This window comes from Platalea leucorodia (genome assembly GCF_965183815.1).
Source record: "Platalea leucorodia genome assembly, chromosome: 14".
In the NCBI taxonomy this organism is placed as follows: Eukaryota; Metazoa; Chordata; class Aves; order Pelecaniformes; family Threskiornithidae; genus Platalea; species Platalea leucorodia.
In genome coordinates, this window is record NC_138836.1 from 4,826,172 (window position 1) to 4,850,289 (window position 24,118).

Here is a 24,118-nt window from a genome sequence, read left to right on the forward strand (position 1 = left end):
CAAAGCAGCAATGCCAGCCAGCATCATTAGACTTCGTTAAGGTGACGAGCTTTCACTTCTCTGCTGTCCCAGGCTGGCTCTGTTCCGCCTGCCGGAGCCCAATTAGTGTCACAGCCAGGAGGCCGCTCCGGCGCAGAGGCAGAGGTAGGCAGGCGCCCTCAGCACGGCTCAGCTGAGACCGGGCACAGCTCAGAGCAGGGCTGGCCCAGGGCTCCCCACCACCTGGGGCCGGGAGCACCCTCAGGGCTGGGCTGGGGGCGCAGGACGGGGTGAAGACCCCCCTGCTTGGTACAGCGCCGGGGGGACGAGCCTCGCTCTCCTCCCTCTGCGCCCAGGGAGCTCAGCTGCAAGCCCGGGCCCTCCCACAGTGGGAGGGGGCACAGCATCCCCCCCACCCCGAGCAGGACACCAAGCCCTGTGCTTGTTCCACTGTTTATTATATATTAAGGTCACAGATATTCCAGTTCTTTGATCCCTCGGGGCCACCACGCACAGGGGCGCACACGGCAGAGGGGCCGGTGCCTGCAGCCCCCGCGCGCGGGGCGGTGCAGGGGGGGTGGGGGGGGTGTGAGGCAGCTCGGTGCACTCGGGGCTGGGGTCTGCCCTGGCCTCGCTGCGAGGGGCTTGGAGGGGCGGGTGAGGCCGCAGAGCGGTGCTGGACGGATGCTCCCACCGGGTCTGGCGGAGGGCGAGTGTGCTGCAGGCGAGTGAGCGAGCGCCAGGCCCTCCAGCACGCGCTGCCTGGCCCCTGCCGGAGCCGGGGGACAGCGGTGCAGCTGCCGGCCTTGCCCCGGGCGAGGGCAGGCCAGGTAAGAAGGGCTCCAGCCCGGGCCTGGCCAGCAGGGCAGGGCGGCCGAGCGGCTGCCCCTCGCCCACGGGGTCCGTTCTCTGTCATCATTGGTATGAGGCACAATCCCTGAAGAGCCCAGCAACCGTGGGGCGCTGGTGAGTTTTGGCCAAGCAGAAGCAGGGGGTGTTTGGGGATGCCAGGCTGCCCTGGGGTCAGCGGAGGAGCACGTGGAGCCAGAGGCACTAAAGAAGGACGGAGCCTTGGTGTGCTAAAGCTGCGTCTCCCCTTGCTGCTTGCAGGAGGGGCTGGGAGCACGCCAGCCCCCCGCCCCGCTGCCCCCAGCACAGGCCCCGCCGCAGTGTGGTCGCTGCCCCCACCGGCCCCCAGCCCCGTAGGCTCTGTGACCAGGCCTGGAGCCAGAAGGCCGGATCCCCCGTCCTCCCCAGGACAGCACAGTCCTGCTCCCAGAGGCCCGTGGGGACAGGGCTGAGGGAGGTAGGGGCAGAACTCGTGGCCACTAGGGCAGTGGGAAGACAGCAAAAAAAAAAAAAAAACCCAAACCCCAAACCAACAGTGCAAAGAGGACAAGAGGCCCAAGAATCTCCCAGAGGTAATGGAGGTGCTGAGAACGGGGGGAGAAAGGAAAGGGGAGTCTGGGACTGGCTGGCCATAGGTACTGGCAAGGCACAGGAGCGGGGATGAGAGCAGGGAGAGTGGCGCTGGCCCCAGACAGCAAAGAGGTGTTCTGGGATCTCAGCGGTGACCCGCAGGCTCGCCCCCCTGGGGCAAGGCAGGGTCCTGTCCCTCCTACTCAGGTGATCACTTTGATCCCAAAATATTTGCGCAGCTGCTCCAGGAAGACAAAGGTGAGGACAGTGTGAGGAATGAGCCGGATGGCAGCAGGAACGAAGCCCTGGAAGGGGACAGCAAGAACGGGGAGAGTCAGCATGTGCCCGGCCCTGGGCTTCCCCGTCAGGGCCAAGGGTGCCCAGCAGCCCAACCCATGGGGAGCAGCACGAGCTTGCAAGCACGGCGAAGCGGCTGGCTGGGCATGCAGCACGAGCTCTGAGGAGCTGGGGCTGCGGTGGCAGGCAGAGACTGCCACAGCAGTGAGGGAGGCACCGCAGCCATCGCAGTGCACACAGATCTCAGCATCATGCATCAACCCCTCTGCCCCCAAACACATCAGTGCTGGCATCACCACTACGTAGGCAGAATCTCAGTAGAAGCCTGGGCGAGATCCCACAGCCCCCGGTTCAGAAGGGGGTTGGACGCTGCCTGGGGAAGATGAGCAGACAGGCCTTAACAGGGAAAATGCCTGACTGGCAGCATCTGGAAGAAACCTCGGGTTTGAAACCCCTTTTCAGGATCCCTACCGGGAGCGAGACTGAACATACGGGTCACTGCGCCAAGCCCAGGCACGCAGGGCCACCCAACGCGTGCTGGAGCACCACTGCCCATACCTGCATTCCCGTTTGGGAACCCAATGGGTGCAACAGGGCAGCTGCTGCGGTGCCCAGACCCAGGATGCAAGCCCAGAAGAGGCCAAGGCTTGCAATAGTCCAGGGCCAAGCTGGGGACCAGCAGATGAAGGCCTGACGCAGGATGCTGTCAGGCTGCCAGCAGCAGGGCCTGAAAGACTCCTGCCCCAGAACTGTTCTGGACCTCTGCTCCCAGCCAGTCTCCCATGCTCCGCCCTATCAGCCCGTCCCACGCATCCCCAGCTAGGTACCTTGTAGAAGGCGAGGGGACCGAGCTTGGCAGTTTCCATGGCACAGTGGGCAACACCCTGGGGCAAGAGGGAGAGAGATGAGGAGGCACCGGGAGGCAGAGGCCAGTGCGCAAAGGGGACAGGACCGGCAGCAGCAAGGTGGGCAGGATGGGCTACTCACCCGGTACTCGCCCTGGGAGTTCATGAGGCGGGTCTTGAGCACATCCAGGGGCTGGCACAGGAATGTGGCGCATCCGCCCTGGGGAGAATCAGCGGGGGTCAGCAGCTCCAGTTCACGGAGTAGACCCAAGTGCCAGCGACTGCCATGGTCATTGGAGAGACCCAGAGCCCTGCCTGTCCCCAACGCCATGCTGGGAGCCCCACAGGAGCCTCTGTGCCCGGCCCCCCTTCATCAGAGTCCCAAGGGGCAGCTCTGGCAGCCCAGCCTCAGGTCCTGAGCCCGGCTGCCAGCAAACCCAGTCCCAGTCCTGCCTCCCCGCACCCAGCCCTGCTCACAGCGATGAAGCTGGCCAGGAAGTGAGTGAAGATGTTGTCTGACAGCAACCCAGTCGCGAGAACCAGCTGCTTGGCCTGGTCATAACAGGAGAGCTGCGGAGACACAGCGTATTAGTGACACATCCCCCCTCCTCGCCATGCCAGGGCCTACCCCTGTCCCTTCCCCAGGTACCTACTGCCCAGCAGAGCTGTCCTACCTGCCCAACGGTGACTAGGGCCCCTCGACTGGATGCCATCGTAGCTCCTGAGAAGAGTTTCTTCAAGCCCTCTGTGGACAGACAGATTGGGATCAGCACAGTCCTGGGACGTTACTCACACTTTCTTCCCCCCCGGAGCCTCCTTCCCTGTCCGGTCTGCATCCCAGACTCCTCATACAACAGTGCTTAAAACACACAACAGCGAATACGCTGCAGGAAAGGAGAATCCTTCAGAACAGCCCTACCTCCTCCCTGCTGCCATTCGTTCCCCTTCCCACCTGCTCCACCCTCTTGCACTTTTTCATAGCGGCTCCCGGCTCCTTCCCCTGGAGTACAGGCAGGCTGCCAGGCCCTGCCTGGCCCATGCCCCAGCCAGATGTTGCAGAGGTGCTGGGTCCTGCCTGACTTTCAGCTCTCCTGGCCCCATTGGCCCCACGGCCACCCTCCGTCCCCTCTCCCGGCCCCAGCTGAGCAAGCGCCCGCGGCAGCTCCCAGACGGAGCTCCCTGGGCCACTCCTGCCACGGTTTCCCAGTGTCAGCAAGGACACCCCAGGTAGGCTCACCCTACCCCGGCTGGCACAGCCTCACCTTCCCGGAGGACGCGGTACATGCCGTCCAGGGCATGGGAATAGCTGGAAGGAGCGAGAGGGGAAGGTGTCAGGGTCTGAGGGGAGCGGCACCCCGGCAGCACCACCGCCCCGAGCGGGCAGCTGCAGCTCCGGGGGCCCCGGCCCCGCCGCCCTCGGGCACGGGATCGCGCCGCCGGTGCGGTGCTGCCCCCCCGCGGCCACACGGGCCCCGGCCCCGGGAGCCCCGGCCCCCCCCGGAGCCCCGGCCCCCCACTCACTTGCGCCGCAGGGAGGGCGGCTGCTTCACGTCGTTCTGCATCCTGCAAGGCAGAGCACCACGGGGTGAGGGGGGACAGTGCTCCGCTGTCCGTCCGTCTGTCCCCAGCACCGGGGGCCCGGGGCAAGCCTGCCCCTGCTCAGGGCAGCGGGCAGAGGCCCAGCAGACGGACTGCGTCGCCTGTTTGCAACGGGACAAGAAAGCTGCCTCCAGCCCCCCATCCCCCCGGAGGGCCGCGCAGGGGGCTGGGGCTGTCACGCTGAACAGCAGAAGAACTCTGGGCCTCCCAGATGCAGAGCTCCTCACCAGGGTACTGGGCTCCCTGCCGGGACTGGGCCACTAACCACGGGGCAGCCTGGTCAGGAGAGAAGTCAGGAACGCGGGGAGCGCCCCACCGTCCCAACGGCTGCCGCACACCAGCCACAAGCCTCCCTCACCAGCAGCACCGGGACGCGGGCAGAACTGACCTGACATTCACCATGTCTGCCGGGGTCCCCACGAACCCGCCGGTGAAACCTGCGGCCAAAGAAGAGCTGGGGTCAGGGGGCTCCTCCAGCCTGAGGGAGCCCAGGGCCGAGGGAACCCTCTCCCTCGCTCACCTCCCACTGCACCCAGCAGCACTTTCTGGTAGAAGGGGGGAGGCCCCTGGCTGCCCTGGCCCAAGCGGTCCCTCGCAGTCTCGTAGATGGCAAAGCGAGTCAAAGAATACGTCATCTGGAGGAGAGGGACAATGAGCCGCTGTGCCCCGCTGGGCACCTGCCTCCTCAGCCCCCGCGGCTCAGGGCAGCCTGTCAGCTCCAGCCCAGCTGTCAGACGGGGAGAGCAGCGCCACGCAGCAGGAGCTCCGTGCTGGCCTTGGGCAACCAGAGGCCGTCAGGGCACGGTGGCACTCACCTGCCGGCACAGCGAGGCGCTCAGCCCATTGTAGAGAGCCAGGAAGCCGTCGGTGCGGATCACACGCATCGCCATCCCCATCATCCGCATCTTCACCTCCTGCTGCGTCTGCAGGTGGACCTGGGGCAGAGTTCGGCAGCATCAGTGCACTGGCCCAGTGCTGGGCAGAAACGGGAGAGCGCAGGGCAGCGGAGCAGGGATGGCCGCTCCGAGTGCTTGTCAGGGTAACTCATTAGCACTTGCGCAGGAGCTTCCGTGCAAACGGCGATGGCCCCAGGCTCCCCACACCTAAGCAGTACTTGGAAACGGGCCCAGCCTAGCATCAGAGCGGTGGAGGCTGGCAGCAGAAGGGGGAGTGCCGAGGCACCTGCCCACAGCCCCTCCCAGGCGCCTGCCCAGCTCCTTGGCCTCAACAGCACGCCCCAAGATGAAGTGGTAGCGCCTGCTCCACCAAGAAAGGCCCCGGGCCATGTCGGGACGGGGAGGATCCAGAAGCACGTGAACGAGCGAGCAACCAGTGCGGGTTTGCTCAGAGGGACCATGACAGGGCTGGTGAATTCATGACCTCCTGCTGCCCTACACCCTCGCCACGCGAGGCGGCAGGCCTCCAGAAGTAACTTCCCCTCCTCCCCAGCTGGAGGAATCACAGAGGCAGGAAGACAACACTGCTCACTAGCTCCAAACGGCTCCCTGCCACAGCCAGGCACAGCCCAGGTGTCCAGGCACTCCCCTCCCCATCCAGAGCAGCCCAACGCTTCCCACCATCACCAGAGGAAGCGGCAGCGGGACTGCGCAGGGGCTGGCCAGGACAGAGGAGCCGCGTTGGCCAGTCCCGGAGCACGTTCTGAGGGCACCCGCCCGGCCCCACACTGTGAAGATCACGTGTGGGTCAAAGGCCGACGGAGATAAAATTAAAGAGAGCAAAGGGCCGCTGGCAGGGGACCAGGCCTGGCTCCCATTACAGAAGCCCCGGCACGGTCAGGGCGTGGGAGGCGCTGCAGGATGCTGGGAACAGCCTCTGTCTCCCGTGTGGGGCAGCAGCGGGGGTGCAGGGAACGGATCTGCTTTTGACCCCAGCAGGCGGATTTCAGGCATCAGGGACCACAGCTCGTGGCATGCCAGGGAGCTGGGCGAGCGGCTGTTGGGCAGCCCGGGGCAGAGGGACCGGGCGGGCAGGCAGGTACGCCAGAGCCACGCCTGGAAGCACTCTGCTGCCTGCTGGTCCCAAGGCCTCAGGAAGGGCAGGCAGGCAGGGGAGGAGCTGGCCAGTGCTGCGGTCACTGCTGCAGGGCAGCAGCCTTGTGGGCGGCCAGCGGTTGCGCAGTGCCGGCTCAGAGGTTCTGGCAGGGGTGTGAGCACCCTCCGGCCAGGCTGGCTGGGGCCTCCCACCGGGGCCAAGGTCCAGAGGTGCGGCAAAGCGCCCTCGGTCCCCTGCCCTGCCAGACCCTGAGGCCCCTCGTGCTTCCCCCCCCTGGCACCAGCCCCCGCTGCAGGGGAGCTCTGGGCCAAAGGCAGGTCCGCGTTCAATATTCAGGTGTGAACCCTCTGGCAAAAACAGCCAGCTGGCCTGGGCTGCCCATGGCCACAGGGCATGCAGGGGCTACACATCCACAGGCGATAGTGCATGGGGACGCAGCCCAAAAGTCACACCCATCATGCTGGCTCAGACAGAGGCAGACCTAGAGGCATGTGCCAGACTAATTCCCCTTCTTAGCGCCTTGCCAGGGCATCCTACACGAGCTCCCATGGGCTGCCAGCCACCTCCGCTGGGCAGCCGGGGCCAGCCGGGCATGGCAACAGGCCGAGTACCGGGGAAGCGGCATCCCCCTGCCGGTCCTGGCTCCTCTCCTGGGCCTGCACCTGGTGCATCTTCCCCTCTCTCCATGCGGTGTGGTGGGATGGGGCTGCCTGTCCTGAGCTTTGCCCACAGGCACGGCCCTGGGCACGGCAGGGCCCGGCCTGGGCTCGCTCTCCCGCTCCCCCTCCGCAGCCTGCCCGGCTGCCAGGCTCGTTGCTGCTTGGCCGGCGCACAAGGCTCCGGGGCAGCGCTGGCATTCACCCCGTCCGTGGGTGCTGGCAGCGCAGGGCTGCGCGCGGCGTTCTTTGTGCAGGAGCGGGGATGCCAGGCCGTCCGCGGCGCCTAGGTGACATCTTGGCCTGAGGACGCGGAGCCCAGTGGGCCTGTGTCCAACGCCGCTGGCCCCGGAGCCACCGCCGTGCCTCACATAGGCACCTGGGCAGGGCTGCCCGGGGCGTCCTCCACGGCCCCCACAGCTCCCAGGGTGGGCACCCTGATCTCCCCAGAGCTCCCAGCTGTGTCCCCCCAGGCCCACACCTGCCCCTGGGCCGGGCCCACGTCCCCTCAGCCCTGTCCCCTCACTGCCGTGCCCCCAGGCCCCGCAGCCGCCCGTCTCCTCCCCGAGCCCAGGGCCGCGTCCCCGAGTGCTCCGTCCCCCCACAGCCGCAAACCGGCCCCTCAGAACCGGCCCCCCGGCAGCTGTTTCCCCCGGTTCTCCGCAGCTGTTCCCAGGGCCCTCAGATCCAGTCTCCCGCTGCCGCTCTCCGGCTCCTCAAAACCGGCCCCGCAACCGCTCCCGGCCCCCCCCCAGCCGCTCCCGGGCCCCCCCGCAGCCGCTCCCGGGCCCCCCCGCAGCCGGCCTTTCAGAGCCGACCCCTCACAGCCGCTCCTGCAGCCGTTCCCCGGCCCTTTAAAGCCGGCCGCTCCACAGCCGTTCACCGGCTCCTCGGAACCGGCCCCCCAGCCGCTCCCCGGTCCCCCAGAGCCGCTCCCGGTTCCCCACAGCCGGCCTTTCAGAACCGACCCCTCACAGCCGTTGCCCAGCCCCTCACAGCCGCTCCTGCAGCCGTTCCCCGGCCCTTCACAGCCGGCCCTTTCACAGCCGTTTACCGGCTCCTCAGAACCGGCCCCAGAGCCGCTCCCCGGTCCCTCGCAGCCGGCCCCTCAGAACCGACCCCTCACAGCCATTCCCCGGCCCCTCACAGCCGCTCCTGCAGCCGGCCCCCGGCCCCTCGCAGCCAGCCCTTCAGAACCGCCCCCCCCGCCGCTCCCTCACAGCCGTTCCCCGCTCCCTCACAGCCGTTCCCCCGCTGCCGGTTCCCGGTTCCCCACACACCTTCAGCAGATCCAGCGGGTGGGTGCAGCAGGCGGCACCGCACGAAGCGAGGCCGCCGAAGTACCAACGCGACACGCGCCGCTCCGCCATCGGCGCCCTTCTGCTTAAAGCCACGCCCCCCGGGGTCAGCGCCACGCCCCCTCCCGATAAGCCACGCCCCCTCCCACGGTACCTGGGCCACCGAGACAAGCCCGGGGCCACCAAGACAAGCCCAGGGCCACCGAGACGAGCCCGGGGCCACCGAGACGAGCCCGGGGCCGCCACGGCAGCACCGGCATTGGGGTACGTGCGCAGAGCCCAGGGGACGATCAGGCAGGGCTGATTTTGGAGAGATGAATCATTTTACACGAGGTTTGTTTTTTTTTTTTTTTTTGGATATTTATGAAGGTAGAGTTCATGGCGATGACGGAACCGGGCAGCGGCCCCGCCAAACCGTACAGCACTCTCACGCTGGATCGCTTTGAGAGAGCATTCCCACCGCACGACTAGGGGATGTCTTGCACTCGGAAATGTCCGGACCCCGGCTCCGGCAGCGGCCGGCGCGCGGGCAGGCGGCAGCGGGGAAGGCTGCCGTCGCACCAGTCCCTCCGTGGTGAGATGGGGCCGCCTACTCCAGAACCACGGTCCCTCCTGCTGCCTCCAGCGCTGCTTTGATTTTCTCCGCTTCCTCCTTGGAGGCGTTAGCCTTGATCTCCTGCGGAAGGGACTCCACCAGCTTCTTTGCCTGCGGGAAGGACAAAGTACGAGACTTGTAAACTGGTTTTCACTACCTGGATTAACAGATTTAGAGCCATGAGCCTGACCTCTGCATAAGCAGACCAGGGAAACTCCACGACCGGTCTAAAACCCAAGACTTTTACTTGAACTACAGCACATCCTGCCGGAAGACATCTAAACCTGACCTAAAGCGACCGCACACCCACTACAGTGCTGGAAGACCTTTTTCAGTGAGTTACTGCCCATAAATTCCTCCCACCATGTGCACGGTGCTCCCAGAGGTGCAGCCCCGGTCTGAGAAGGCACCCGGGACGCACGCAGAGCCACCAGGCAGTAACCTGCCAAGGCAGCTACCGGCCTGCCTCGGGTCGACTTTTTTCAGCACGAGTGTTTTGGTTCACATATTTCCACCAGCGGGGAGGAGAGGCCGTCTCAGGGTTTATACACAGCTGTGCAGGAATCCGCTGTACTGGGTAGAAAAGAGTTCCAGTCCAGACTATGCTTGACAACACAATCTTGATTGTTTCAGGATTTTTTATACAAAACTATTGGTACTATGCAGTACCGCAGTATTTAAGGCAAGTTGGAAAGCTGCTGAACTGATTTAAAGGGGCTTCCTGCAGTACTGCTGTACAGAAAGCGAAGGGAGCCTGGGAGGATAAGCCCCTGATGCCATCAGATGCTCTTGTTCTTATACCAAGCAGCAACAACAAAGCTATTTGTCTCCTTAAAAACAAAGCCTGGGGGAGGTTCCTACGGTGAAGAGCTGCTGCCAGCTCTCTGCTGTGTGGCACGGCAGAGAGCGGTATTTAGCACCCAACAGATCGACCATTGCTGAAAGAAAGAAGGTTTTGTTGTTTTAATTCATGTTGGGCGCAGTGACGATGTATCTGTGGTGGCAGAAAATGCTTTTTTTGCTAGGGATGAGAAGGTGTAGCTGTGCAGGCAAAGCTCGGCAGGGTAGGTGTGCCTTCGCTCACCAGAGCCCAGGACAGTATCCGGAAAGGAGCCTGTTCTGGCTTGCTGTGATGAGGACAGGCAACACAATCAAGGTTATTCATTTCAGACCCTCGCTCGCTAATGCTTAACTTCTGTTCTAAAGCAGCCTCAGTCAAAGGAAGCAGCTGTTCAGAGCTCCCAGCAGGAGGAAGAGCAGGACCCGAGCCAAGCTGGACCTGCACAGTAACAGCCACGGGGCAGAGAGGCAACGCGTTTCCAATCCCGGCTCCGCGGAGCACAGGAGAACGCCAGCCAGGGCTGGTGAAGACGCGAGGTGAGTGTCTGCTGGGCCGGCTCTGAACAAGCTTTCAGAGGTGCAAACGGACTCGAGTCTGGCTTGCACTGACAACGCGCCTGTCTCGTCAAGCAGTCGTTTCTGCAGGGCTGACCTGTTCGAGTCACATCAGCACACAATGTCCAAAGATTTTACTAGCAATGCTTTCTTTCATTAACAGCCTTACAGGCCAAGAATAGATTCCCTACAAATCTCATAAAAACCACCTCAATTGGATGGCAATAAAATTTACAATAAAAACGTATCAGCTACGCTTTGAATACAACCTCTGTAGACAGGACCAACCACCAGTAGCAGTTTGTTTTGTGTGTGTGTGTGTGCATTTTAACCAAAATACCAGGTCAGGTAAGTTACACTTGACAAAGTTTACCTGCAATAACCTGCACCTACCAACCTTGTACCTGCATCGGAACTGTAACCAGCTTGTTTGACAAGTTCCACACGCTAAGCCAAGCTGATTTAGCATTAGTTCTCTGGACAGCTTTTAATTATCCACTGATCGTGTCCGTTACAGGGTTTTGGTATTTTAATGTTTGCTTGGGATCGATAATGGATAAACAACTGCCAGACTAACCAAGGTGATAGTCAGTTAATTATCCCAGTGAGTCAACGAAACTTACACCTCTGCCACCAGAGTTTCTCTGTTACTGAATTGTTTGCTTTGCAATATATCGGTATGGACAGGTCAGATTTTCTGCAAAACCTTCTGATATCCCAGGCTACAAATAAGAGCAGATTTTACAATGCTCAACGTTTCTTCCTTGCAACTGGATAAATAGAAAGTGCTACTATTATCCCCAATATACGAAAGCATCATCCAGTGGAGACTTGAAGCATGTTAAATGCTTCCGCAGTAGCGGCTGTATCACCCATTCTTTGTTCTGAGCCTAACATCATTGCTCAAGGGTGTGAGCTCAGATGCCGCATAGGACTGTGAAAGGCCATCTCCCCCAAGGGAAAAGGAGGAGGCATCACCTATAAAAAGAGGAGCTCTGAAAAGGACCAGAAGCATGGATTGTAAGATGTGAGAATTAGAGAAACTCATCTAAATTCAGAAATATATTGGCCTTGAAAAAGCAAAAAACTTTAGGGGACAGCAAGCCAAATCCAGCTGTAGTGAGGAATCCTGGCTATCCCAAGTTCTGCAGGAAAGCTCACAGCAGCTCTTAGATTCAGAGAAACTGAGGCTGGCACAGAGGACTTTGTGGTCTTTGCTGAGCCTCCTTCTTCATCCCACCGCTTCTGCTAGGGGCTCAGTTGTTGGCCACACAGCAGCGCTGGGAGGGAACAGCCTTCGCTAAAAAACACCAGACAGACAAGATGCAACCGACTCCTGCTCTACGCCTCGTCCGCATCTTTGCACCGAGGCGTACACACAGGCAGAGCGTTCTCCTAAACACGGAGATCCAGGCTCCCTTTTGAACAGAGAACCGAGGCTGCCGCTCGCAAGGTGCCTCAGAACCGGTCCGGGCTCGGGGCCGACACAGCGGGGCGGCCGGGGGTTCGGGCAGCCCCCTCCTCACCTGCACGAGGTTCACTCCCGGCACGAAGTTCTTCACCTCCTTGATCAGCTTCACCTTATCGGCAGGTTTCAGCTCTGTCAGCCGGACGGTGAAATGTGTTTTTTCTTTCTTGAGCGGGACCTCCTCCTCCTCCTGGAAGCAGCCAGAGCTGGATGAAGGCACCCGGCCAGGGGTACGGCCCGCCCTCCTCCCCGCCCCGCCACGCGTGGGGACCCGCGAGGCCGACACGGAGCCCCCAGGCCCCAGCTCCCGACCCCCCCGCCGGAGATCCCGGTACCTGCGGAGCCGCCTGGGCGGGCAGGAGGGAGGCAGCGGCCGGCATCACCCCCACGTCCGGGATCTTCAGCGTCTCCTGCGGGAAGAGCAGCGGCACCGGCGGCCGGTGAGGCGAGCGCACACGGGCCGGTCCGGGCCGAGGTGAGCCCCTCCGGGCCGGTCCGCCCCTCGCCACCCACCTTGAGGAGCGCGTTGAGGTCGGCCACCTCCAGCAGCGTCAGCCCCGCGATGTCCCGCACCAGCTGCCGCACCTTGGGCGAGTACTCCTTAGCGGCCGTGTCCAGCGGCGCCCCGGCCAGCGCCTCCGAGCGCCGGGCTCGGCCCGTTCCCAGCGCCCGCAGGCCGGCGGCGGGAGGCCCGGCCGCTGCCCAGCGCCAGGCGGGCGGCGGGCGGCGGGGCAGGCGCGGCGGCAAGGCGCGGGCGGCGGGCAGCATGGCGGCCGCAGAGGACACGGCGGCGCTCTGCCCCGCGCTCGATGGTCCCGGCGGCCCCCGCGCCGCGTCTCGATGGTGGGAGTTGGGCGGAGCCGCCGCTCTAGCCGCCGGGTCCGCCGCGACTCGCTCGTCCCGGTAGGCCCCCGCCGCCGGTGGGGCAGGCGCGGTGCCCGCGCAGCCCCGGGCCGCCCCCGCCGCCCCCAGCACACCAGGCCGCAGCTCGTTCCCAACACTTTATTGTCACCATTCGCGCTCGGTCTCCCCGGCGAGGAGGGAGCGGCTGCGCCGCGGGGACGGGGACAGGCCCGGCCCGGGGAGGGACCCCGGGAGGGGAGAGGGCGCTGGCGGGGAACGGGGCTCGGTAGGGGCGGGACGGGGCGAAGCTGGCGGTGCCCGAGGCGAGGGGAGCGGGGCGGGGGCCGGCTGGGAGCGCTGCTCCCTCGGGGCCTGCGGCCACAACCCCCCCCCGGCCGCGGCAGGGACCCGGCTCCCGCCCGGCCCCAGGGGCCGCAGGCTGCCGGGGTGGCGGGGCCGGGCAAGCAGCGGCAGGGAGCGGGCCGCGGGGCTGCTCTGCTGCTGCCGGGGCCCCGGAGCCGATGCTGGGACCCTGCGGTCCCACGTCCCCCCCTCCCTGGCCAGGGACAGACGCGGGGACTGAGAGGGCAGGAGGAGTTGAAGTAGAGAAGTGATTTCGGATGAAGAGTAGTGTTAACGGGATCCCCCCGCTCCCTGCGGCGGCGATCAGTCAAACGAGATGAGCTGGGCCTCTCCGCTGCCCTGGGGCTGCTGCACCGGGGCGGGCGCTGGCTGGGGCTGTTGCTGCTGGGGGGGCCCCCCAGCAGGTGCCATCTGGAAGAAATGAGGCGCTTCATTAGCAAACGCAGCCCCCCCCCGGGTCCCCAACCCCCCACCGCCAGCAGTACTCACTCACCTGTTGGTAGAGGGGCTGCTGCCCGGGCAGGTAGGACTGCTGGGCTGGCAAGCTGCTCAGCGCGGCTTCCTGGCCCGGCAGGGCGGACATGAGGCCCTGCGGGAGCAAAGGGGCGGCTGTCAGAGGGGCTGGGGGACGCACAGTGCCCGTGGGGCAGAGGTGAAGGCCCGCAGCCTCCGCCAGGCCTCCCCCTTCCCTGCCACCGGCAGTGCAGGCCCAGGAAGGCTCCACGGGCTGGAGACCACCCTACCTTGTCCCCTGCCAGTGCCCAAGAAGGGGCCCATGCAGCAGGGAGTGCTCACCTGCATGCCGTAGGGCTGGTAGCCCATGGAGACCGACTGGTTGCCCATGTAGCCCATGGCGCCCGACTGAGGGGCCTGAGAGATGGCCGGGATGCTCTGCGACTGCGAGGCTGCGCTCTGGGGAGGAGAGGCTGGTAAGAGGTGGTGCAGGCAGCAATGGCTCGTCTCGAACCAACACCCCAGGACCAGCACCACTCTCCCCACTCCGCTGGAACCAGGCTTCTTCTCTCTGCGCCCCGGGGAGCCCAGAACCAACTCTGACCCCAACCCACTCCCACAGTGAAAGCAGCAGCAGAAGATCCAGAGATCAGGGACCAACCAGCCACTTCTTCCCTCTCAGAGATCCAGTCACCGAGTGAATTGCGCTAGCCCCGCAGAACACCCCAGCTGGCCGCAAGCTGCTCTGCTACGGCCCGGGGACGCTGCCCTCACTTGCCTGGTAGCCCTGCGTTGGAGTTGGCTGGTAGGACGAGTACGCCGGGGTGGTGGTGGGCACCGCCTGCCCCTGCTGAGCCGCCTGCCCACTGCCTGCGCCCGGCTGGTACATGTAGGCGTTCACCATGCTGGGATCTGGGGTAGAAAGGGCAGAGATTGAAGCAACGACCTTGCGCTCAGCCTCCACCCACGTGGGATCAGCTCAGCGACGTACCTGTCCCTGTGACGGGCATTGCGGTGTACGGCGCCGTGCCGCCTTGTGCTGCCTGGTTCATGTATACGCTGTGCATGGGAGAGCCCTCCACAGAGCCGGCCGGGCTGAAGGTGCCAGGGAAGCTGGTGGGCCCAGAGGGCTGGTAGATCACCCCGCTGGCTGCGGGCATGGCCTGGAGCTGTTGAGGGAAGAAAAGCAAGCTTTAGGCCACGTCCCTGGGACCTGGCAGGTGGGTCTCTGGCCCAGCCGCCGTACTTGGGCATAAGGCAGCGAGAAGGCTGGCATCTGGGCTCTCATCTGGATGGTCTGCTTCTGCTGTTCCAGGCGCATCTGCCTCTCCTTCTCCTGCTCCTGCAGTCGCTGGATGGCCAACTGACGCTGCATCTCCAGGTACTCCTGTGGGAAGAGGGCCGTGACAGCTAGAAGCCAGGACAGTGCAGCGTCCCCTCCTGCCAGGGCAGCCGTCCCTGCCAGCCCTGGGCTGGCCCAAGGTGCAGGCAGGCCTGCTGGCTGACACGGCCCCTGGTACCCTGGAAACGCTTCCCTGCCTCACCTGCTTCTTCTGCCTCATGATCTCCAGCTTCTGGGCCAGCTGGATCTGGCGCTGGCGTTCAGCCTCCTCCGCTGCACGGCGCAGCTTCTCCCGATGCTCCTCCCGCAGCGCGTTCAGAGCCCCACGGGCATCCCGGATCTGCGCCAGTTTGTCCTGCAGGCCTTCGTAGTACACTGGGGAGGGAAGAGACAGCCTCAGGGACCCTCTCGGGACAGAGCACACAGACCACCCCACACTGGCTTCTCTCCAGAGTGGCTGTGTCATGGCAGTGTCGAACCCTGGCACTGGGGGAAGCCCTGGCAGCCACCCACTCCTCCCCAGGACGCCCTCCCACACCCCCGGCGAGGCAGCTCCCACGTACGCCTGCGCTCGTCCAGCTGGTTGAGCAGCTCCAGCAGCTGGGGGTGCATGTTGTTGATGGACTGGAAGAGGGACAATACGGCAGAGTCATTGGTGATGCTGCGGCCCCGCATGTGGTTGCTCTTCATGCGGTTGACAAATGTGGTGACCGCATTCTGCAGCGCCTTCAGGAACTGCTCGTGGTTCTCCTCAGACTCGCCGTTCTGGTACTGCTGCTGGAAGGACAGGGCAGCCGGTCAGCCTCAACTCTCCCGTGCGTGCCGAGAGCCAGCAGCAAGCCTGCAGAGCTGCGTGACTGGGCTGAACAAAGGAGTCGGGCACTCCTCACTCCTCCGAAGCGGCCAGACACAGGTCCAGGCCCCCTCTTACCTCAACAACACCGAGCGGGGCAGGGTGGGCTTCTCCAGGCTGAGCAGCTGGCTCTGTGAGGGACAGAGGTGCTGACGGGGTGGGGCTCTTGCGAACTTCCTCCTGCTTCTTCTCCCAGTAATTGCGGTTCAGGTACCGAGCCAGCTGCCAGAAAGAGAAGGAAGATGAGCATCACAGCCCCACTGGGAGCAAGCCTGTACTGTGGACTAATTAAGGCCTGGATCCTTACCTCCGGGTCAATGTCCTCAGCCAAGGGAGCAGAGGAATTCTGGAAAGAGATAAACAGGGAAATCCGGTACAGAGAAACCAGAGACCCACAGCTCCCACACAGATATCCTGCTTGGACCTGGCCATGCACAACCACCAATGCTGAGCACCAGCAAGAGACTGAAAGGGGACAGCCCTCTCCTTCAGCCAGACACACACTGCAGCTCCTACTGGAAGCAGCGGAGGCACCTAAATGCTGGCTGAGTACAGGCCTTCTTGCTGAAAACACAGTAGTGCTGTGAAAGAGCAAGGGACTGAATGGGGCAAATCTTTTCTTTCAGAACAGGGATTAAATCTGACCCCAGGCAAGGCAGGCTTGGGCTGGGGAAGTGGCCTGCGTCCAGCCACTTCACGTTCAGGGGCTCCCACGAACGTACCACAGGCGGGGAATAGAGAGTGCTGACCGGGGGGGCTGATGAGGTGACGGGTATGGGCTCAGCCTTCGGGTACATGGCATAGGTTGTTTTCTGCCTCTGCAAAAGAGAAAAAACAAATCAACTCAGGGACTGTCCAGACTCCTCCAAATCACCCAGTCAGCAACAGGCTGGGCACACTGGGTGGGCAAGGTTCCTAGCGATGGCCCGGCACGGCCAGCAGACCCAGCCTCATGCTTTGTACAATTCCCGCAGGCCAGCATGCCCCAGGGCTTGCAGCTTGGGCACAGCCTGTTTCCAAGATTCGGGACTGCAACACGGCATGTCCCTGCTTTCACCTTCTCATTTCACAGGCCTTGCGACTCACTCACACCAGGACATGCCTAGAGATCTGCTACTACACAGCTAGGAGATGCCCAGCACATCTGGGCTGTGTGGCAATAACCACTCCCAGATGCCAAGCAGGGCACAAACCATTCTCTCCTTCTCCTCGGCCTCTGACTGAGACAAGGCAATAGCTAGCTGGAGCTCTTCCTCCTCTTGCAGAGCTGTCTCGTCACGCTTCGGAGGCAGCTGCAAGTGGAAAGATGAGGCAGTGGTCAGTAAAGGGATCAACAAGCAGGTCTGGATCACTAGATCACCTACAGGGCAGCCACTCACCTGGGACTGCTGAGAGAGAGGGCTGGTCAGGTACTCGGGGGGCAGCTCGGAGGTGGCAGCAGCTTTACCCTCAGCTTTCCTGTAGTCAGAAAGAGGTGACAGTGCAGACTGAGTGCTCCTTCCTCCACACTGGAGCCCCAGCTCTGTACAACACTACAGCTGTAAACCCCGTTCCCAGGAAGGAAGGGAACCCAGCCCAGCCTGCTCAGCTTGGGAAACCCTCGCTCTGGTCTGCAGAAAGGTGGCTCCATGCCAAGCTTCTCCCCTCACAGTCCCAGCTCTTGCATGCAAAGAAACACACCACAAAGGGTACTGACTTGTTGAGATGCTCGTAACAGGGCTCACAGACTCTCACTTCCTTCTCAATCCCGAACTTGGGGATGGTGGAATACTTGGAGGAGCATTTGCCACAGAAGATCTGCCCGCAGGCCCTGCAGTGATGCTGCAAAGGACAGGAGACATCAATGTGGTGGCAAGACACTCGTTCACCATTAGACAACAACACTCAGACGCTCGTGGCACTTCCCTGCCAGCAGCCAGGGAACGCGGTCAAGCCCTGACACACTTCCACACAGGCTCAGGGAGTCCTGCGAGTCCCGGGGGGCTGTGCAGGACCAGGGAACCCAGAGGGGCAGGAGCGGCACCCACCTTCCGCGTCACAACGCCAAACTGCACTCGACATCTGTGACACTCCTCAGCATCGACCCAGTCTGGAGCCTGTTGAGGTTAAGGAAACTTGTGTAAGGAGGGGAGGAGGGCCTTAAGGAGAGTGTCTCCACAGAGCTTTTCAGGAGCTCCTACTGCTAACCAAGGCACTCTCATGAATGGGGGAGACTGGAAGCATTTGCAGCTCAACGGGAAATACTAATCCCTGCAAGTTATCTCCTCTCGTGTCACTAGAGACTGTAGTGCTTTCCCAGTTGGCAAGAGATTTTCTAGGAACGTGTCTGCACAGCAATCATGTTAGCAATGCCCTGCTGCCACGTTCAGACTGCCACGCTGCTGGAAGGCCACCGAGTAGGTTAAGATGAGACTAACTCCCTGTCCTAGTCAAGTCTCCCCTCCTTCTGGTAGTTTTAGGCTAAATCGCTGTACGCCACCCCAGAACTGCCCGCGTGGCAGCTGGGAGCAGTATGCGCCCAGCAAGGTCTCTAATCTGCGTGAAACGCAGAAATGCAAGAACTGAAGTTTTAGTAGGAAGGGGACAGGACAGCAAGGTCTGTCCTGCGCTGCCAACTCCCTTCCCGCCAGCAGAGCTCACCCTTTCTGCAGCGAACATGGCATCGCTCTCTTTGAACTCCGGGAACACGTGACCTGCGGGAGAAGCGACAGAGTCCCATTGTGAAAGGGCTCCTGCACGCAGGGAGGCCGTGGTGCCTACAGCCTCGTGCCATAGGTCCCAGCCACGCGTCAGATCCAGCTCAGCATGCCTGCCCTGACCATTATCTTACTCTGACACAACTAACAGCAATCTTCCTCCTGCAGGAGGCCAGAGGGCAATGCTTGCACAGCACTTGCTGCTGTCTGCGAAGTATGGGGCTCTCAGCCATGCTCTCGAACGCACAGGACAATCCCCTATTGGTTTCCCTTATACACCTGTAAGGGACATCAGGGCCCTTTGGATAAGGCTTATTGCTCAAGAAAAGAAAAAGCGCACTGTGTGGGCAGACAGGGCTTTGAGTCTCACCCCTTGAATGGCAAGAGTGTGGCAACACCGCCTCGGCGGGGGACTGGGACCTCCAGGCTTTGCCACTGCCTGCGGAGTTCTGGTGCACAGAAAGAGGCAGAAAGAGCAGCGCGTCCCTTCCCTCACAGGGAATGCTGCCATGCCCGGGACAAGAGAGAAAGTGCCATACTGACACTCTGTCAGAAAGCAGGAGCCTGGACCCATCCTGGAGGTACTAACGAAAGCCTGGAAGGAAGGAACCACCCCACTGTAAATCTCTTCCCAGAGGACATGCTGACTTGCTGCCAGTTTCCCGAAGAACCTTCGCAGCTCCTGCTTTTCAGGTCTCGCTGCCAACCCTTAGCTGCTCGCTGGGCCGGAGGCCCAGAGCAAGGCAGCCCCCAGTCCTGGGACGATGGAGCTGTCCTCTCTCTGCAGCAGGATTCAGTCACTCCAAAGGGTACACTGGGTTTCGGGCACCAAGAAAAAGCTCAGTATTGCAAATCCAGATTTTGCTAACACCAGGGAGGGTCCTGACACCCATTCCTTCTCCTGCAGTGCTCCTCCAGAGCAGAGCTGCTTTGCCAATTGTCCACCCACCTTTGCCCACAGAGTCCTCACCTTCAACCTTCATTATCTGATAGGTGTCCTGCACCACCTTGTACTTGGGCTCATTGCGGAAGGCGTGAGCCCAGGCCTGGATAAGGTACAGGATCTTACTGCGGACACTTGTCTCCACTTGCCTCTGCACAGAAAGGGAGGAGAAGAAAAAAAAAAAAAATCTGAGAAAAAGACTCTGAAACCCAAAGGATGGCGTGAATCCCCCAGAAGAGAAGTCAGAAATACCACTCATGGAAAGAGAGACTTTAGAGTACTTCTGCAAGGTAAGAGCTGTCAGAAAGCTGCAATAAGGACAATTCACAGCAAGGACTACATAACCCTTCTGCTTCCCCACTTCTCCCCTCCAGCACGAAGAAGAAAATGTCCTTCAGAGCAGCATGGACCAACTTGAAAAGGGGTGCAGTTGCGATGCTTTGCAAAAATACCTATAAAGACTCACACAGTTGCTCCCCAGGGCAGGCACGAGCACTGGCCTGCCCAACATCTCACAAGAGTTGCTCATCCTGCACTCAGAAAATTGCAGGACCTACAGGTACGCAGCTGGGCAGAACAGCAGAGTGCCTCGTCGGAGCGCTGACAGAGCACCACAAGCTCACAGCTACAGCTGGAGGGCATCTGGAGGGTGGTGGTGTCAGGCTGTCGGCACCTCCAGCCCCGAGACTCCTGCCCAGGAATACCCAAAGCTACCTCGGGATGTGACGCAGTGAGGACAGCTGGGAAGCGTGCCCTTTGGAGGCAGGGGAGGTTGTATCACAGTTCAAGGAGCCGGAGGAAACTTGGTAAGCCTGTTCCTATCCCGGCCAGCCTCTGAGAGCAGCCCTGTCATCAGCTGACCAAGCCATCACGCATTCACATGACCGGCTGCTCCAGAAATCCCCCGAGAAGCAGAGGAGCATTGTCAAGCTCCTATTTCAGCCGAGAGCTTGGCCCACACAGTGTGACTTATAAACAATTCCTGGAGCTCCAAACTTCTAGAAGATTTGGCAAAATCCTGCGTTCCACAAATGTCACAGCCCTGAACCTCATCAGAATGAAGACAATTTTACCAGCATTGGGCATTCACAAGCAGTAAAGTTCCAAGGGTCAGAGGAGAATGGGTCTGCAGCAGTTATGAAACTACCGAGGCAGACACGGACTGGAGAGAACCACAAAATCTCTTGATCTGATCTCCTCAGTGCTCGGAGCAGCTGCGCTACTATACCTGGCTGTCACATTGTGGCAGTGCTCCTATCTCAGCAGGAGATCCTGCCTGGAGACTGCGTCAGCCCTAACAGGAAGGTGACAGGAGAGAGACACCCAGCTACCGTGTGTGAGATGATAGGACTCGTACAGCTCATTCACCAAATATCTGGGTCATCCGGTCGTCTATTTCTGGCAGAAGACAGAGGCTGTAAGGAAGGAACAGCACTACTCTAACTAGCTCTTGTCTGGGCGTTGCTGATCTGGGGCTGGGAGCTGGAGACAGAAGTTCCCATTTCCACTTCACTCGTGGAATTCTCCAGTCCAAGGACACACAGAGCTCCTGCAGGCATCACGTTGTGTCAAATTGGCAAGTGATAGCTTGTCAGTGGAAACAGCCAGGTCTAGATCCTGGAAAGCTCCTCAAACAATTCCACAGGCTAATGAAACGGCCACGATAAAGAGGAAGCTTCTGCCAGTTTTTACCTTGCTGCTTACCTTCCTGTATGTCTCATACTGTACTGCAGGAGGGAATTCACTTCACCCAGGAGCATTTACCATGAAATGGTCTAGGCCTTTGCAGCCTATTCCTAGCCCACTTCACGGAATAGTCAAACATTACCTTTGCTCTCACATCTTCTCTCCCTAGCAGGCACCCCTTAGCTCCCTACACTCATCCCTTCACATCATGAAACACAGTTTGCTCTTTTCTGAAACGCATTTCCAGTTTCCTTTCTGTTCCTTACACAAAGGGAATGAAAGAGAGGATGCACGCATTTTCTCCTTCTGCTGCTTCTCTTACAAGCTCGTTCGAAAACAATAGTAGAATAAGATATATTTACCTTGAGTATTTCCTTCAGTTCCTCCATAGTCTGTTTATTGGCCACCTCGTCATGGACTGTTTGGCCACAGTTTTTAACCACCGACTCCATGACCTGCGAGGGCAAATGACAATATTAGCCTGCCACTTTCTTCCTTCTCTATGGCCCGTGATGAGTCCCAGCACACATTACAGGTTACTGCAGGCAGCACACCAAGACAGGGGTATTATTTAAGTAACGAGTCGCGTTAGGGCAGTGTCAGTCAAGCCAGAGAAATCCACACCACCGTGCTGGAGAGTCAGCTACGCTTCAACCGCACGGCAGCCTTTGTACTTCTGCTGCTTAGAGACAGACCCCCAGGGACAGCATCTCAAGTTCCAGCTCTGTCTGTTTCTAACTCCGAAACTGAATTAAAGAACAAAACCCACAGCCTCCCAATCAGTCATGAAACCTCTGTGCTAGAGCCAAGACAAGGCAAACTCTAAGCCACGACTCCACCACTCCCAGAGCAGGGCAGGGAATGCTCTGCAGACAGGGCAGCCCAGGAAGCAGGCTTATAAAAGCCAGGAAGCTCCCTGGCCTGCGAGCCAGACCCCTGCAGTACTCGTGGTTTGGGCTGACATTACCTCCAGTGCGTAGAGCGCCACGTGGGGATTCTTGTCGTTGACTTTCTTCTTGATAGCATTGACAGCATATTTTGCTCTGGGTAAGGAAAGAGAGTACACGTCCTCAGCTAATCAAGAATTGGAAGGGAGATTCCACCTGCTGCTGATAGCCTGCTAAGCCCCACCCTAACACAAGGGTACAGTTAGCTCATGGGCTACGTGATTCCCCCAAGGCAAACTGGAAAGAGAAGGAATAAGCACATTCAAGCTTGAGTTTCCCTGAGGATTTCAGGCCAGAGGTAACCCGCATCTCCTGAGGTCAGGGAAGCACCTCAGCACATCAGGGCGCACTGTGCTGCCTTTCCAACGCTTCTCCGAAAGGGGATAACAAGATGCGTGCTACCGCGGGCTGACAGGTCCCCGACCCTGACACTTCACCTTGGGAAGACAAGGAGAGCTACGCTTATAGCGCATCCGACTGCCAAGAGCACTTACTGGGTATCTCCCTGACGGATCATGTCACAGATCTGCAGGATGGATTCCCAGTCCGTCTCCAGCAGAAGCTGGCTCGTAGCCTTATCTGCAAGGAATAAACCTATTAGGCTGCTTTAGGCGGTGCTGTTTATCCCAGCCCTGCTCCACGACCACTAAGGCGTTTGCAGGGAAGCTGCCCCGGAGGCCGGCGATGCCTCAGACCCGAGCCCTCCAGGATAAAAAGTCCTGATTTTTCCCGGAACGCGGCAGCTCTTCCCCTTCGGACGCCTCAGGGCGCTCGGTAACCTCGGCCCCGCCGCACCAGCCCGGCCCCGCCGCCCCGGGCCCGCCCCGGCTCCCGAGGCCGAGCGCTGCGGACCTCGGCCCGCCCGAGCGGCGCGTCCCCCTGCCCGACCCCCGCCCCCCCCCCGCCGGCGCCGAGGGGAGGCCGCGGCCGGTACCGAGGAGCCGCTCGAAGGTGCCGCCGCCGCGCCCCATCGCGTCCCCCCGCCGCTGCCGGCCTAGCCCGATCCTGCCCCACCGCCCCTCCGCAGGCGCTTCCGCTTCCGGCTTCCGGCAGGGGCGGGGCTCCTTCCGGCGGGGCGGGGCGGGGCGGGGCGGGGCGGGATGGCGGGCGCGGGGCGGCCCGCGCCCACGTGCCTGCTGCTGGGGTCGGCGGGCGGCGGCAAGAGCCTGCTGGCCAGGCGGCTGCGTCATATCCGGCGGGGACCGGCACCGGGGGGCACCGGGGGGACCGGGGCGGGGGTCCCGGGCGGGCAGCGGGCGGCGTCCGTGTCCCCGTTTCCTTCCCAAGCGCCGTCGTGTCCTTAACCCGCGGCACAGCTGAGCGCCGAGGAGGGGACCGCGGAGCTGGGCGAGCCCCCGGCCACGCTGCCCACGGTAGGCAGGGCACAGCGGGGGCTGCGAACCGGCCACGGCCCCGGTACGGCCGAGGGGCTCCGGTACGCGGTCGCGGCCGTACCCAGCCGAGCCGCCTGTCCCGACAGGTGGGCACCAACCTGACCGACCTGCGGCTGCCGCGGAGGGTGACGGTCCGGGAGCTGGGCGGCTGCATGGGCCCCATCTGGCCCAGCTACTACGGCGAGTGCAGCGCTCTCCTGGTGAGCGGCGACGGCGGCACCGGGACCCCCGCGCTGGCGGGGTGACGGCGGCGGCCAAGCGGGGACCCCATCCTGAGCCCTAGCCCCGAGGGACGGACCCGGGCACAGGGCGAGGGGCTCCCCATGGCTGGGGTTTGGCACTGGCCCCTGCTCCGCTGCGGGGGGGGTTTCACCCTCGGTTTCGCCCTGGCTGGGTGATTTTCCTCCTCCCCGGGCCAGCACAGGGCCGCCCTCGGGGACGCCCGCACCGCTGCTTTCCCTTCTTCTCCTCCAGTTCGTGGTCGATGCCGCCAACCCCACCCAGGTCTCCTCGTCCTGCGTCCAGCTGCTGTCCGTCCTCTCTGCAGAGCAGCTCGCCTCCGTGCCCGTGCTCGTCCTCTTCAATAAGATGTGAGGAGGGGGGGGCAGCCTGGAGGGTGGGGGTGCACGGGGGCATGCTGAGGGCCTGCAGTGGCTCCCGCGTCCCTTCCATCAGGTGACACCCAAGGAAGCCTCATGTGTCCTGGGGGGCAGCAGCCACGCTTTGCCACGCTCTCTGGGCCCGCGGAGACCCCCGAGCCGGGGGCTGGGCCAGGCAGGAGAGCCATCATGATGGGCTAACACATCCCCCTCCTCTGTCCCCGGCTGCAGTGACCTGCCCTGCTACATGTCGCTGGCGGAGATGAAGTCGCTATTCCGCATGCAGGACATTGTCTCCTGTGCCACGCAGCCCATCACGATCCTGGAGACCAGCGCCCGCGATGGCACCGGCCTGGCCGACGTCCTGCAGTGGCTTCGGGCCACCCTTGGAGACCCTCGCTGACCCCGACCCTACCTGGGTGCCTGCGGCAGCCC

At 62.0% G+C, this 24,118-nt stretch overlaps 4 protein-coding genes across 6 annotated transcripts; 1 reads left to right on the top strand and 3 right to left on the bottom strand.

The window, feature by feature from the left end:
* Positions 1 to 1,601: 1,601 nt before the first annotated feature.
* On the bottom strand, positions 1,602 to 8,178 carry SLC25A10 (solute carrier family 25 member 10; the record flags this gene model as incomplete). Its single annotated transcript, XM_082326640.1, has 11 exons — positions 1,602 to 1,703; positions 2,523 to 2,579; positions 2,683 to 2,760; positions 3,018 to 3,110; positions 3,215 to 3,285; positions 3,803 to 3,846; positions 4,062 to 4,103; positions 4,528 to 4,576; positions 4,660 to 4,774; positions 4,955 to 5,074; positions 8,089 to 8,178. 11 exons carry the CDS (start codon positions 8,176 to 8,178, stop codon positions 1,602 to 1,604), a joined length of 861 nt encoding a protein of 286 aa, XP_082182766.1.
* Positions 8,179 to 8,467: 289 nt separating this feature from the next.
* On the bottom strand, positions 8,468 to 12,452 carry MRPL12 (mitochondrial ribosomal protein L12). Its single transcript, XM_082326744.1, has 4 exons — positions 12,078 to 12,452; positions 11,900 to 11,974; positions 11,623 to 11,754; positions 8,468 to 8,812 (listed from the first exon to the last, which is right to left on the bottom strand). Exons 1-4 carry the CDS (start codon positions 12,330 to 12,332, stop codon positions 8,696 to 8,698), a joined length of 579 nt encoding a protein of 192 aa, XP_082182870.1. The 5' UTR covers positions 12,333 to 12,452; the 3' UTR covers positions 8,468 to 8,695.
* Positions 12,453 to 12,552: 100 nt separating this feature from the next.
* Positions 12,553 to 23,254, bottom strand: HGS (hepatocyte growth factor-regulated tyrosine kinase substrate). Of its 3 annotated transcripts, none has more exons than XM_082326740.1 (21): positions 23,183 to 23,254; positions 22,185 to 22,269; positions 21,711 to 21,786; positions 21,106 to 21,198; positions 19,085 to 19,208; positions 18,059 to 18,111; positions 17,446 to 17,514; positions 17,115 to 17,239; positions 16,798 to 16,876; positions 16,612 to 16,710; positions 16,141 to 16,236; positions 15,726 to 15,764; positions 15,497 to 15,640; positions 15,129 to 15,342; positions 14,768 to 14,940; positions 14,470 to 14,610; positions 14,215 to 14,392; positions 14,002 to 14,135; positions 13,566 to 13,682; positions 13,264 to 13,359; positions 12,553 to 13,181 (listed from the first exon to the last, which is right to left on the bottom strand). In XM_082326740.1, exons 2-21 carry the CDS (start codon positions 22,205 to 22,207, stop codon positions 13,074 to 13,076), a joined length of 2,181 nt encoding a protein of 726 aa, XP_082182866.1. In that variant the 5' UTR covers positions 22,208 to 22,269; positions 23,183 to 23,254; the 3' UTR covers positions 12,553 to 13,073. The 3 variants fall into 3 exon arrangements, with proteins under 3 accessions (XP_082182866.1, XP_082182865.1, XP_082182864.1); XM_082326739.1 differs by lacking the exon at positions 23,183 to 23,254 and adding an exon at positions 22,625 to 22,727; XM_082326738.1 differs by lacking the exon at positions 23,183 to 23,254 and adding an exon at positions 22,625 to 22,727 and having other exon boundaries at positions 15,129 to 15,339; positions 16,612 to 16,876.
* Positions 22,791 to 24,100, top strand: ARL16 (ARF like GTPase 16; the record flags this gene model as incomplete). The annotated part of the gene is given in 6 exon segments (XM_082326743.1): positions 22,791 to 22,936; positions 22,938 to 22,993; positions 22,996 to 23,063; positions 23,171 to 23,284; positions 23,559 to 23,674; positions 23,915 to 24,100. Coding segments are annotated over 6 exon segments (672 nt in total). The 3' UTR covers positions 24,087 to 24,100.
* Positions 24,101 to 24,118: the final 18 nt, after the last annotated feature.

Coding starts and splice junctions, on each gene's coding strand:
- MRPL12 (XM_082326744.1), bottom strand. CDS start 12,332: ATGCTGCCCGCCGCCCGCGCCTTGCCGCCGCGCCTGCCCCGCCGCCCG. Junction 11,975..12,077: donor ACCTCAACGCGCTCCTCAAG/GTGGGTGGCGAG, acceptor CTCTTCCCGCAG/GAGACGCTGAAGATCCCGGA. Junction 11,755..11,899: donor CCGCCCAGGCGGCTCCGCAG/GTACCGGGATCT, acceptor GGCTGCTTCCAG/GAGGAGGAGGAGGTCCCGCT.
- HGS (XM_082326738.1), bottom strand. CDS start 22,661: ATGGGGCGCGGCGGCGGCACCTTCGAGCGGCTCCTCG. Junction 18,112..19,084: donor TCAGATAATGAAGGTTGAAG/GTGAGGACTCTG, acceptor CTTCTCCCGCAG/GTCACGTGTTCCCGGAGTTC. Junction 16,877..17,114: donor TGTTACGAGCATCTCAACAA/GTCAGTACCCTT, acceptor TTCTGACTACAG/GAAAGCTGAGGGTAAAGCTG.